The sequence below is a fragment of the Crassostrea angulata genome, chromosome 2 (genome assembly GCF_025612915.1).
Source record: "Crassostrea angulata isolate pt1a10 chromosome 2, ASM2561291v2, whole genome shotgun sequence".
Classification (NCBI taxonomy): domain Eukaryota; kingdom Metazoa; phylum Mollusca; class Bivalvia; order Ostreida; family Ostreidae; genus Magallana; species Magallana angulata.
Window position 1 is genome coordinate 33962053 of NC_069112.1, and position 14353 is coordinate 33976405.

The 14353-nt window shown below is 35.8% G+C and overlaps 1 protein-coding gene and 2 pseudogenes across 1 annotated transcript; 1 reads left to right on the plus strand and 2 right to left on the minus strand.

The window, feature by feature from the left end:
* Positions 1-1851: 1851 nt before the first annotated feature.
* On the minus strand, positions 1852-3782 carry LOC128173272 (uncharacterized; annotated as a pseudogene).
* A 1470-nt stretch (positions 3783-5252) lies between these two features.
* On the plus strand, positions 5253-10777 carry LOC128172305 (uncharacterized; annotated as a pseudogene).
* A 62-nt stretch (positions 10778-10839) lies between these two features.
* LOC128173215 (uncharacterized) lies at positions 10840-11968 on the minus strand. The gene is made up of 4 exons (XM_052838935.1): positions 11675-11968; positions 11331-11582; positions 11178-11233; positions 10840-11047 (listed from the first exon to the last, which is right to left on the minus strand). Exons 1-4 carry the CDS (start codon positions 11900-11902, stop codon positions 10840-10842), a joined length of 744 nt encoding a protein of 247 aa, XP_052694895.1. The 5' UTR covers positions 11903-11968.
* Positions 11969-14353: the final 2385 nt, after the last annotated feature.

Sequence of the window (14353 nt, forward strand, 5' to 3'; positions counted from 1 at the left end):
TCATCCTTTATAATCCTAACAAAGCCTCATAAGAGGGAAAATTCCTTATCAGATACTGGTTACACTCTTAAATTTAAACAAACACATCAGTGATAAAAGGATGGAGATACACGAAGTGCTGCAACTATATGTAGGAGGTACCCAAAGGCAGGCCACATTCAAACATGCCCCGCTCCAAGAGAACCCAATCCAAAATAAACCACGGAAAACGCAAAGGGCATTTCCAAAAGAATCATCCCTATTTCAGTTCAAAAGTAGCACCTGTTGACGGTTGCCATGACGACGACGTTAGAGATGCTGATGACAGTTCCCGGTCAGTCTCGGCCAGTGACCAGTGGATGCGTCCGCCCCAGAAAGCCTATCGAGATGCTGCTTTCATCCATGTCCTCTTCATGCCAACAGTCCGGAGCGGTTCTGCCATCCCGACTCCGTCCTCTTAAGCCTACAACAGTCAAAATTACAAGTGAGGATCGGTCTTACGGAGAAAACAATAAAGTAAACGTACAATTACTGACCACGCTACTGCAAGAAACAGCAGTCCACGTTTACTGCAGTAGCCCTAAAATTAACTTTAGCATTTCCAAGAGACAAGGACTTTGCATAACAGGCCAGTCAAAGTGTCTTAAGGCCAGTTTATATGCTCTGCTTTTGAAGCTGTTTTTTAGGTCTGCACTTCACTCTGCAAAGCAGACCTCCTAAGGTTTACGCTGTCTGCTTACCATGCCTACTCTCACTTTATTTGCATGTCATTTCCCGCCACTAGTCACATAAGCACGTGTAAACATGTACACAATGGAGGATTTAGATATTTTGTCTCCTCTTTTAATTATAATAATGGCTGCTGCATATAGGCAGCATTTAAGGAGTAGGAGAAAGCGAAGAACGTGCTGGACAAGACCATGGATTCTTCGGAGACAAGAGCATGGGGCGCATAATTCTCTCATAAAAGAATTATCTCAAGAAGACCACGAGAGTTACAAAAATTTTGTGAGAATGACAAAGGAAGATTTTACCGAGTTTCTTGTGAAAATGTCACCACTTATTGTAAAAAAGGAAACTATAATGAGGAAATCAATTTCACCTGCGGAAAGACTCTCTCTAACTCTTCGTTACCTTGCAACTGGTAAGGAAAGACAATTTGCTATCAAATATTTATCATTTATTCTAATACATGTAAAAAGATATACCTGGTATACATATTAGTTTGAAAATGAATCAACTCTTTTACATTTATAGGAGAACGTTACAAGTCATTAGAGAGGTTAAGCATTTGAACGTGTACGTGTACGAGTACGTGTAAATAGGGGAATTCCCTAATTTAATGTGTAATACGTCATAATTTCTGCATTCCGCGTAATTCTACAAGTTGTACAAAACGTGTAAAATCAAAAGTACGCGGCGGTGTAAACTTGTAGCATTTTTCAAAAGAAATACATACCTTGTGCATATCAAAAGTTGTTTTATGTAAAGCAGACGATAGGTTAAGGACGACTGTGCTTTTGGTTTCATCAAATTCATTGAATTATTTCATGAACAGTGAGAGTAAATTGAACATGTTGAAAATGTTAAATCTAATTATTTTTCACGTTCATTTACAAGTACAGTTTATTAAACATAAGCTAAATTTTTGTACGTGTACGTGTAAACATACTTGTAGTTCTACACGTACCCGTAGACGTACACGTTCAAATGCTTAACCTCTCTATTATCATACTTATCATGCTTGTATCGCATTCCCGTACCAAATATGTCTCTGATTATTCCTGAGACTTGTTCTGCAATATTCAATAGATTGAAAGATGAATATATGGAAGTAAGTGTACATTGTTATAAACAATATTTATTCAACAATTACAAATCAACTTATTGTTGCCCTGAAGACATTTGGTGACTCATTGGAGGACTCATTGACTGTTGACTAATTGTTTGTGACATGTGATTAGGTGTTTGATAAAGTCCTTGGTGTTGAGGCATTAAGTTCATTGGTCTCTGACTCTGGTCCTGTAGAGCGCCATATTGGGCTTCATAGAGAATAGTTTGGAATTTTAGTTTAACTAGCGACTTTGTGGGGTCATCCATTTCTCGCAGGGCTCCTGCAATGTAGTTGCCATAGTGGGCATCCTCATCTAGAGTGGTAACCTGAGTTAGTTTCAGTTCACTCCTTTTTCTGATGTCTTGCGGACATGACTGCCTCTGGTCCATTCAGCCTTGAACTTTGGTTGACAGGACCTTGTTTGATTTCCTCTTGTGACGTTTCTGAAACAGTGTCCATACTCTCCCCATCTATATCCTCATCATCATCCATGGTTAATGAGTCCTTTTAAAACATTAAAAATAATAATTTCAGGTTCCAAGCTCACAAGCAGATTGGGAAAAAAATAGCAAAAGAGTTTGAAGATACCTGGAATTTTCCTAATTGCATAGGAGCTATGGATGGAAAACATATTGCCATTCGATGTCCTCTTAAAAGCGGGTCAAATTATTACAATTATAAACAGTTTTACAGCATTGGTTTACTTGCCTTGGTCGATGCAGATTATAAATTCAAATACATAGATTGTGGTTGCAATGGTAGAGTAAGTGATGGTTGAGTTTTCGCAAATTCAACTTTATTTCAAACTCTGGAGTCGAATACTTTTCATATCCCACCAGGAAAACCTTTACCGCAGAGAAATACACATGTGCCATTTGTCATTGTTGGGGATGAAGCATTTCCATTAAAATCTTATTTGATGAAACCATACCCATCCCGAAATTTGGACCAAAACAAGAGGACTTTTAATTACCGACTTTCAAGAGCAAGGAGAATTGTGGAAAATGTGTTTTTTGCATTTTAACTTGCAGATTTGGGGTATTCAAACAAGCTATACCTATAGAACCAGAAAAAGTTGAAAGAATAGTTTTGGTATGTTGTGCATTGCATAACTTTTTGAGGACAAAGAAATCATCAACAGAATATTTGGGAGCAGGAATGGTAGATGAGGAGGACATCGAGAATGGCCCAGTGAATTTTGGCACCTGGAGGCAAGAAATTGGAAATGATCTACCCGGCCTTACACAACAATCTGGTAACCGGTCAAGTAATGATGTTAGAGAAGAGTTACGTGACTATTTCAATACAAATGGTCAAGTTTCCTGGCAGTGGGACTTTTTATAACTTACCAGATTTGATTGTGATCCTCTTGGCACAATTTGTGTTTTAAGGAATGTATCAAGGGACTTGAAGTGTATCAATGAACTGGAATACACCTCATCTGATCCTGCCCCACTTTTCCTGGATTTGTTGATTTTTGCAAGCTCTTTAGAGTAATACCCTCTCAAATATGATATTTTTGCTTGTATTTGATTTACTGCAACAAAAATTAAAGCGAAATCAGCATTGAATTACTAATGAATTAATACTTAATAACATTAAACCTTTGCAGTTTTTATTAATAATTTCATATAACGAGCAGAAATTATTCAGCTGCATAATAAACTTACCATTGCATTCCAACCCTTCATAATCTTCCTTTAGTTTTTCAACAATTAATTGTCCGAAGGGCTTTTTGCCTACTCTCCTTCTTGGAATATGCAGATGATAAAACATTTCAAAGGTCAGGTTCTTGTTGAAGAAGTTCAATTAACCTCTCTTGTTGTTCTGAATTTAACTTTAATTCTTCTACTCTCTTTTTACCCGCCATATTCTTTGTTTTGGTCAAGCATATGTATAAACATATTATCTCTAATCTAATTACTGAGCGATGTTGATTGGTCAGTTATGTCTGCTTTGCAGAGTGAAATAAAGCAAGTTCTAATCAGTCTGCTTGCAGACCTGCTGTGCATAACCCTAGTTCACACAGTCTGCTTTTGCAGCTCTGCGATACGAAACACAAGAAATCTAGAGGACCGGAGACTGGAACCCTCAACGAGGCCCTTCTACCAGGCTGCCTAACAACAAAGGTTGGAGTGTCAGACACTAGCTACAATCTCAGCTGCCTTAATGTTAAGGCACCTGATACAAGGGGAATGCAGCAAAAACTGATTTCACTCTGTGACCGAGTGGAAAAAAATAACTCAGTGAGCATGCAAACCAACGATACGTGAGGAGGGTGAACCGCTTGGCAGGAAGGGAGGAGAAGGAAGTCGACGGAAGCGTTTCCGGAGTCCATCACCACTGTCGCAGAATGTCGTTTACGTGCAATGCCCACCTACCTACTTACAGCGCCAAATTCCTACCTTACGGAAGGCACCTGACCTGGAACATGAAGACATTTCCAGGATACAGAGTGTCATCAATAAGCAGATACTGGGCCAAAAATATGCAGACTCTCAACTACTCATAAATGTGAGAGTCTCCATCAGACAGTGTTCACGTATGCACCGAAGAAAACCACTTGGGCCAGAAACTTCACCGCACTGTGTCACTCCGCAGTTCATACCTCTACTCACGGCACTGGATCTTCATCATCTCTCATTGCCAATATGGTCGGTGTGCGCTGGGACCATGCAGGACCATTCCACCGGAAGATGACACAGCTCGATCGCCTGAGGAAGTACCACAGCCTACGAAAGAAAACAATGAAGTACAAGACCACTCGACACGTTGGGAGGAAGAAGCAAATGAACCGAAAACTCTAAAAACTCTCCCTATACAATAACGTAAGGGAAAACAGGGCAAATGAGCATGCGTGAGGAATTAACCGCTAAACCTTAACAGTAACATCATACTACCTCATGGAAACAGACACTGCGGATATGGTTTATGACCCATGCATCTCCTTAAACGGGTAGTAGCTACGATTTTGGAATATTTTTAAAAGTTTTTATTCAGCGAAATAATACTTTAGAATGATAAATTTTGTAACAAAATACAATTTCTGTTATGTCCCAATCGATAGTTTTGACGAACTTGGTCAGTATAGGCAAGTGACTTGAATTTTTGTCTGGTAGACAAAAATTGAATTAAAGTCCGTTCGTATTCATATGACCTTTTGTGAACTCATTCGACAGCCTCAATAACGCATGCGTAGATTGCTTTATATAGCAGAAGACATGGCCGACACGGGTATGTCAACTCGCGGACGGAAACGTGTTCTCACAGATTCAGTCAGAAAACGAAATCGGCAAAACATTCAGGCGTCTTATAATAAGGCGCGAGTAAATATCGGCGTCCAGTTTGAACGTTGGAAGGGGTTGAAAGACACTCTGAAGCTCGAGAGCCATGCAGCTGTCGCGAAAGTTTTACTGGACAAGTGAGTATTAATTTTGAGTAAAGTGTGATAATTCACGATATTATACAGATTATTTCATTAACAAATTTTAATCTAGGCAGAGAAAAACATGCATGCAATCTATGATGTCTTAATTCCTTTCCGAAGCATCTCTATCGATAATGTTAGTTATGGGGTACCCCAAGGGGTAGATGTCATACCGAAAAAACATTGTAATGATAGAATTGAATTGGACTTTGAAAAACGATATCGCAGTTGTTTTGTCATCGATTTATATTGCACACTAGTTATGCTTTATGTTTATTATATAGGTATGAACTGTATAGAAAAGACTGCTTCGGTTCTCCCAAAGGATCTACAGTCGAGCCCATGAGTCCAGCGGGTGCACCTATTACCTCTACCCCAGGACCATCGTCTTTTCCATACAAGTATGATGTGTCAAGAATTACTTCTTCAGAGGCGGAAATAACTGAGTATATATTTATTCTGCAAATTTCTCAAAGTTTTTATGTAAACATTTTGATATGCAATGTCTCTTTGATATGTTGTGTAGCAGAGAAACTACAAAACATACATAGTAAAAATACCTGATGTCTTACCTTACATTATGTGGAAGACAACAGACGATATATATATAAAAACATTTTCACTACAGATATTCCATAAATGCATGAACTAAGTAATATAATATTTCTGCAGCCCGATAGCTAGAGTCTGGGTAAGGATTTCAGTCCTTTTCCCTCTCAAATATAAGTTTTTCCAATTGAACCATTATTTATCCATGATCCACCCCCACCCACCCCTAAAAAAATTAATATTAAGAGCAAAAGAAATGAATACTAAATAATAATACAGTGCACAAATTCTTGCAAGCGCATTTTTTCTTCATTTTTGTATATAATTTTATGACTGTTAATAATGATGTAAAAATGCATTGGCAAGGCGGATTGGTCCCTGGTGAGAATTGGTCATATGCCAGTATCGTTTGTCAAAGTACACAATGATACTATTAGTTATCCAGGTCTTATCAAGAATGGACGGGGATATACCCTGGCTTGTGTTCGCAGGACGAAGGGTGTATGGAATACAACCCAAGGGTAAATCCCCGTACACCCTTGATTGGGTGAATAACGACCTGAATAACGAATTTATTTCCTGTTATACAAATTTTGAAATTATATATAGTTTTACTAGTGCTTTGCAACTTGGAAATCAATTAATATTAATTGAAATTGTGCTGAAAATCATTTATTCTTACCAATAGAATGTTAAGATATATTAGGTATTTTGACAAATTATTTATTCATTTACATCATTGCATGTTACATTATTTTGCACAAAGATCTATAATAGGTGCACTTGATTAAAGCAAGAATTGCATTGTGACGTCACATTTTATTTACACCCGCGGCTTCAGCAGGTGCTCGGAAATTTACACCTAGCTTGTTAACCAATCATTTCTCGCATTACAAACGACATAGGAAATAATAGTTTTTTCAACTGACCAAGCAGAGAAATCCTTAAAAGTCACTGTGAATTCAGACTTTTTTATGCTGTGTGGTAATTAAAAAAGAATGCCTTCTATATTTCAGTAAGTCAGATGTATACATGTCTGGAATAGAAGAAATGAAAAAAAGCTGTCGATGTCCCATTGTGAAGGAGTCAAACAGTTTCATAAACCCTTTTGAGTTAGTCATATTGTTTTTGTTTTTTTTTTTGTTTTTTTTTTACACAGTTAATAATAAATTAATCTGATATCAGAAATTCAAAGAACTATATTTTATAATGCCTATGCATATAAAAATAATACATTTTTAGTAATTTGGTTTTATTCCCATATAGTTTGACCATTGATGTGACTGAGGTGGAAATGACAGATGATGATGTAGAGGATGATGATTATGAACCAAGTTTTAACATCACTCTAAGGTACATAATATGAATTTTTACTCCATATGTGGGTGATACAATCCCATAAAGTTTGTAGCCAAAAAAGAAAATAAATTACTCTCATTTTCAACTTAGCAAGTAGTTATTTACTACTTGAGATATAAGGGTCTGGTGTTTATAAGTAGTGAAGAGATGTAAAGTAAGATTTCTCTGCTTACAGGTGATTGGCAAGGGGGGGGGGGAGTTGAAGGGTCAATAAGGGGCCAAAATAGTTTTGTAAAATATAATAATTGTAGATACAAATTATATTTCAAAACAATGCATTTTCTTATCAAATAGAGAAGGACTTGACACCACTGCTGCTACTGATGATGATGAAGATGACGAATGCATAAGTGATGAGGAAATCGAGACTACAGAAGTTGATTTTAGTCAAAGTCCTGGTTGTCATCGCATCAAAACCAATGAAGAGATACAAGGCTTTATGAATGATCAACCTTTCTTGATATATTACAACCAGCTGCTGAATTTAGCTACAGCAAACATACAGAAAACTTGTTCGCATAAAGGCTGTGGACTAGGAGTAGAAATAAAGAAAGAAGTTGTTGCATCAGCCCTTTACCTGAAATGGGTAATGTGTTTATTCATAAATATAAAATTGCACATCATTTTTTAGTCATCACTTCTTGTCCTGAGATATATAAGATTTCATGATTAGTATTTGTGTATAAAATATTGTATCTCATTATCCCCATTTGTATTTGCTATTTACTTAATACAATTGCCTATTTTTGTTTATCAGATTTGTCCAGATGGTCACACGCTTTATAGATGGTGCTCCCAGCCAATCTTGAATAGAGGTGTACACATTGGTGACTTGATGCTGACTGCAAGCACTGTCCTCTCAGGAAGTAATTTCCAAAAGATATCGATGTTTGCTAAATTTTTACATCTTCCTATTCTTAGCAAAAGCACCTTCTATAAAATGCAGCGCCAGTATGTTGTCCCATCTGTCGATGAACACTGGATAAACCACCAAAATGCAGTACTGGAGGAGTTCAGAGGAGTTGATTTGGTTGTTCTTGGTAAATACAAATATTGCTTCTATGCATTTGTAAACTATCAGTATTTCTGTCCTGACAAGATTGAGATTGGACAAATATTGGATAGTGAAGATGCAACAGTCCAACAATTTTTGTGTTGGATTGTTAGCTGGTTGATTGCAACATTTGTTTTATTGGACTTTTGTTGGTTAGAACTAAATATAATATCTGTAAGGGTATAACATTAGACATTGATGTAGTTCTAACTTAAACAATAATGTTTTCTTAAAATTGAAGGGGATGGAAGAATGGACAGTCCGGGACATTCCGCGCAGTATTGCTCTTATACCTTCATGGAGTATACTACCAAAAAGATCCTATGCATCATCACCTTAGACAAAAGGTTTACAGAAAAGAAAAGTACAAACTTGGAAAAGGCGTGCTTTATAAAGGGACTTGGGTTTCTTATAGAGAAGGGGATGAAAATTATAGAAGTTGTGACTGATGCACATGTGCAGATTTCATCACTAATGAGTGCGTATAAACTGTAATAAGTTTTTTTGTTAGTACATGTAATATACATGTACCTTTGTATTTGTTACATAGCCAGGTGAATATTTTTCATGTTTTTACATACTAAAAATTTCAATGATAAATGAAATCTGATATTTTTTAATAGAGAAAAACTATCCAGACATCAAGCATTCATTTGATGTTTGGCATGGGACCAAGAACTTGGGGAAAAAAATCATCAAGGTAAGCATGATATACTGTGTTGGCATGTGCTTGTTCCATTCGTAACACTGAAGACTACAGTGAAGAACTTTGCATGAATTAGTTATAGCAATTTCATTGACATTGCGATGCTTTCATGTTTACTAAGGCAGGTCAAGAAAAGAAGAATAAAGGTTTGCTGGACTGGACCAAAGATGTGGTTAACCATTACTGGTATACAGCACAAACTTGTACTACAAAAGAAGACTTTGTTGTAAGTTAAAAATGTCATAAAAACCCTTTTCTAGTAATTTAAAGTTAGAAGACAAATTAAGATGGTAATTTTTTTTCAGGGGATGTGGATTGGTGTATTACATCATGTAGTAAATGTACACAGTTGGATATTGCCATACAGTTCCAGTAATAAGTGTGAACATGGTCCATTGACATCTGCTAGAGAGAAGGGATGGCTAGAAAAAGATTCCCCAGCTCATGTTTCCTTAAGGAGTATTGTTCTGGACAAAAGATTATTGAACAACATCCCATATTATCTGAACTGCAGGTTCATATAATTTGTCAATTCTTAGTTTAAAGTATTTCTAACAGTATCACAAATAAAAATATATTTTTGTATAGATATACATTCTAAAGTTATTCTAGAACAATTATTGAGGAGTTTTTATGATGCTAACCCTAGTTTCAACCATGTTTTATTTTAGAAAATATTATTTTTTACAATTGAAAATCTTTTATTACTTCAGAGGTACAGCAGAGTTGGAAAACTTCCAGAACCTCATTTTGATGTACGCATCGAAGCGACATTCATACACGCCACCTGCTTACCGATGTCGAAATCTCTTGGCTGCATTGGACCATAATGGTCACATTGATAGAGAAGTTATGACAAACAAAGATGGATCTATCAGGTTATAACAAGTTTTGTCAACTTAAGCAAGGAAATGTTGATTTTGATGACATTTTATCTCATAGTGCAAGGAACATAGTACTACTTTGAACTTAGAATACAAAAACTTGTAAGCAAACAAATTAAAGAACGAGTTCTCTTGACTTAACTTGCATTGTTCAAGGAAATTTTCCTTAAAATGGAGAGGAAACTTCATGTGCTTGTATAATACAATGCATTTAAAAACCATTTCATGTAATGAGGAGGTATGCTTTGCATAGTGGATCATTTGTTTATTGTATTGAATAGAAATTCATTAAGTAATATTCTCTCTTATTTAAGGTACCAGAGAGTTTTTCAGAAGAAAAGTAGTAGATGGTCAGTCACAACATACAGTATTCATATGTGCCCGAGATGATGCGGAAGATTATCCTTAAACGCCTGGATGATGCCATTGGTATGAACCAGAAGATGGTTCTAGAGCAGGATGACCCCAGGAGAGTTTCATCTCACCTTGCACCAATCCCCCCACCACCTACTCAACAGATTGTTCATGAACAGCGATCACGATTTAGAACAAGTGTTGAAATGGACAAAACTATTGATTACTGGGTAGAATGAACTCATTGTGGACTACTCTGTTCCTGTTATCTTTATGATAGACATACATTTTACATGTCTATGATTAGCTATGAGGCGTGCTTTCATGTACTTAAATTGATATTCAATTGATAGTCATGTTATTTATCATTGGATTTTTAAGAGGTTTTCTATACTTCTTGATCACAAAGCTCTTCATAAGGGAAGGTGATTTTAAGTGGAACTTTCCCATTTCATGAGTGTGCTTCATTTTTTTATCTAGATGCACGTTTACATAAAGTGTACATGTAGTTTTTTCAAAGAATAACAGCTTGAGATCTAGCAATTTTTCTGCTTTTACATTTGCATGTAATTTTGAATTAAATTAGATATGTGTTCCATGTGAACAGTTTTTATGATATACATGTAGGTGTTTGCTCAACATAAAAAAACTTGAAATTTGAACATTAGTGCTGTTTATTAATATACATGTATATTATCCCAGACGGCCACCCACAAATCCCCTATATTGTCCAAAACTGTCAGGATAAGTATCTCTTATCCTCCAGGTGGAGCAGCTTGGAAAGACACGGCGGTTTCCTGCCCCCAAATGCCCATGCTGCCAGAGGATAAACTGTCGGTATCCTGCGTGGCGATTGCTCCGGTTAAAGTCGTCGTCCTCACCAGCAGCAAGGACATCCTGTCTGTTTAAAGAGATGAAAATAAATTGAAATGGCATTTCAGTGATAAGGCGGACACAACATTAAAAATTAAAGTCATGGGAGTAAACAATACAAATTGATCTAGAATAATATTTTAAAAAAACTTCCTTACCTGTACCGACGAGCTACCATCAAAACTAATGGGTCTAGAACTATCAGGTCAAAGTCCTGAAATTATAGGTATTTACATTAATATTATAATACATTTCTATTAAATGTTTTAATATTAAAATTAGTTATATGTGCGTCATATAGAACTACTTACTGGCAAAGTAGAGAGGCAGTTGGAAGGTGTTTGCCTGCAGCACACCCTCTCCTCCTCGGTGGGCATCTCCCGACACTTGCTGCACACACACCAATTGGGGGAATTGCTTCCGGGCAGTGGATGATATCCACCTTGAGCGGCTTCAGCTTGAGATGCCCGATCGACGATGTCGAGAATTAGTGATGGGTCTCTCTCACAGACGCTCATCACTAATTCTCTCAATGCATCCTCCGTCATCTCGGCAACACGATTCTAAATATTTTAATGAAAATACGAAATCAAATATACAAGAAAATACGACACATACAAGAAAATGAAGAGTGTTACAAGATATCATAGTATACCCTTAGTTGAAGATTCCGGTCTATTACACGCTGTCTGAGCGTCTCGTGTCTGTTTGGCCCCCTGCATATTCCTCTAGCTCTAGCACCCCGTCTTCGAGCTGGACCCTGCCCTCTTGCTCTACCTCTAGCCGTGGCTCTCCCTCTGGCTCTGCCCCTGCTTGGTCTCTCGGGGCTAGAGGAAGACTCTCTATCAGACATAGAACTTCTTGAAACCTGTATAAGTTGCATTTAGAGTATGTATAAATTTGTCTATGGGATGGTAAGTGGAGGGCACTAGGGTGGAGGTAATCATAATATACAAGTAAGCCTAATATACATATGAACGTAGCTTATCCTCTTATATAGAATATAATTTTTTAAAATGTTCAAAATATTGTCAAATGGAATTGCATATTTATAAGGAGTAAAATCTTTTATTTATTATTGATATGTAAATTCTATAACATATAACACAGGCACATGAATTTTGTTTATAAAAAGTGATTCAATATGGCCCAAAAAATCCAACCCCTTTATAAATGTATATATAAAGTACTAGGAGTAGGATTTTTTCATCATACTTTATCAATAGAAGGGGTAGAATTTTTCGATCTTTGGTTTTATTGAGCGATTTGTTGGTAAATAAAAATAAAATAAAATCAGGAGTCTGTGATAACAAACATTACGTCAAAACGTCAGTTGTGAACTGGTGATATGGAGACACTACACCTCGATTCTGATGCTAATCAAATTTTCATAACCTATTTTTCCGTATATAATAATATAGTTTGTAAGTATGAAACGATCACAATTTATGATGATGATTTATATTATATAACGTAATTGAAGTAAAATTAATAATACCCCTTGGGGTACCCCATTCATGTTTCTACGTACACAACATCGAAAGGAAACAAATTTCACTAATTTTTACGGTTTATTAAATAGAAATGGATGAAATAATACTTTAAAGAATGAATAGGCTTGCAAAACACCTTCCACTGAATATAAATAATTTTATTTTCACATAAAATCATTGTCATGTGCTTACCTCGTCATCCATTACGCTGCATCCGGGTATGTGAAAATCAGCTTCGGTAGACGTCGGAAAACTTCCGATGCATAATTAATACGGTGAGTTCGGACGAATTTGATCAATTAATTAATGATTAGGAGGCTTTTAATAAACACAGTGATGCATTGTTTGAGTATTTGATGTATATATATTGGTTTTTAGTTACTTTCAGCAGTATGAAAAATATATCAAAATCGTAGCTACTATCCCTTTAACGACTTGCATGTTTTACGTGAATTTTTTACAAACTGCGGCTCAATAGACAACTGCTGTGTGTTTATGAAATATCTTAAACATTATTCAAGTTTAAATTGAAATCTAAACAAAAGGATTATATGAACAATTCTCACCAAATTATGTACAAGTGAATGCTTAGATAAAAAAATCCTTAATGGTTTCCTTTAAAAATAAGCAAGATATAAATTTAATAAAAAAGAGGTCAAGGTCATAAAAAAGTGCATGAACAAATGTTTTTGATGCAGTTGAATAGCTCCCCCTTATATGTTTCAGCATATTTTGTTTGATAAAAATGTCTATAAAGGTTTATTAAAAATTGTTCTAAATACTTATCTAGGTAAAGAGAGATCAAGGTCAAAGGAAAAGTCAATGCCGAAAAATGTTAATGAAATTGAAAAGCTTGCATCAGTATGTATCAACATAAAAAGTTTGATTACACAATCTTAAATGGAATCTTTAAAACTAAACTAATAACTAATTTAAGCAAAGCCAGGGCAATGTCAAGGGAAAGGTCAAGATCAAAACTGGTCAAGCATTTGAACAGTTTACATTAGAATACATTAACATATGAAGCTTGACTATATCATCTTAAATTGTATCTTTAAAACTGATGAACTTACATCAGTATGTATCAACATATGAAGTTTTATCAAATTTTTAAAACAGAGCTAAACATTAAGTTAAGAAAAGTTAGGTCAAAGGAAAGGTCATGGTCAATTATGGTGATGAATTTGAATAATTTACATCAGTATGCATCAACATGTGAAGTTTGATCACAATATATTGAATGGTATAAACTGAGCTAAATATTTATTTAAGACAAATGAGGTCAAGATCAAAGGAAAGGTCAAAGTCAAACAAGATATCTGTAAGCCAATGCTCACTAATGATACCCCCGCTCTGATGTGAATATGCAAAATAAGCAAAGTCGACATTTAACAGAAAGCTGGCATCCGATTGGTACAGAAATATATCCCACAATATGGCATGCCTAAACAAATAGTGTGTTAAAATTTCAAGGATCTGCGATAAATAGCTGCTGAGAAATCTTTGAGGAAAATTTGTTTGAAAATTTTGGCTAAAATAAACAATATGGTATGCCTAAAAAAATAGTGTGTTAAAATTTCAAGGATCTGCGATAAATAGCTGCTGAGAAATCTTTGAGGAAAATTTGTTTGAAAATTTTGGCTAAAATAAACAAAGTACTCATTTCACAAGAAGATGACGTCCGATTGGTACAAAAATATATCCCACGATATGGCATGCCTTAAAAAACACTGTGTAAAAATTTCAAGCATCTCTGATAAATAGCTGCTGAGAAATCTTTGACGAAAATTTGTTTGAAAATTTTGGCAAAAAATAAGCAAAGTCATTATTTAACAGGAAGT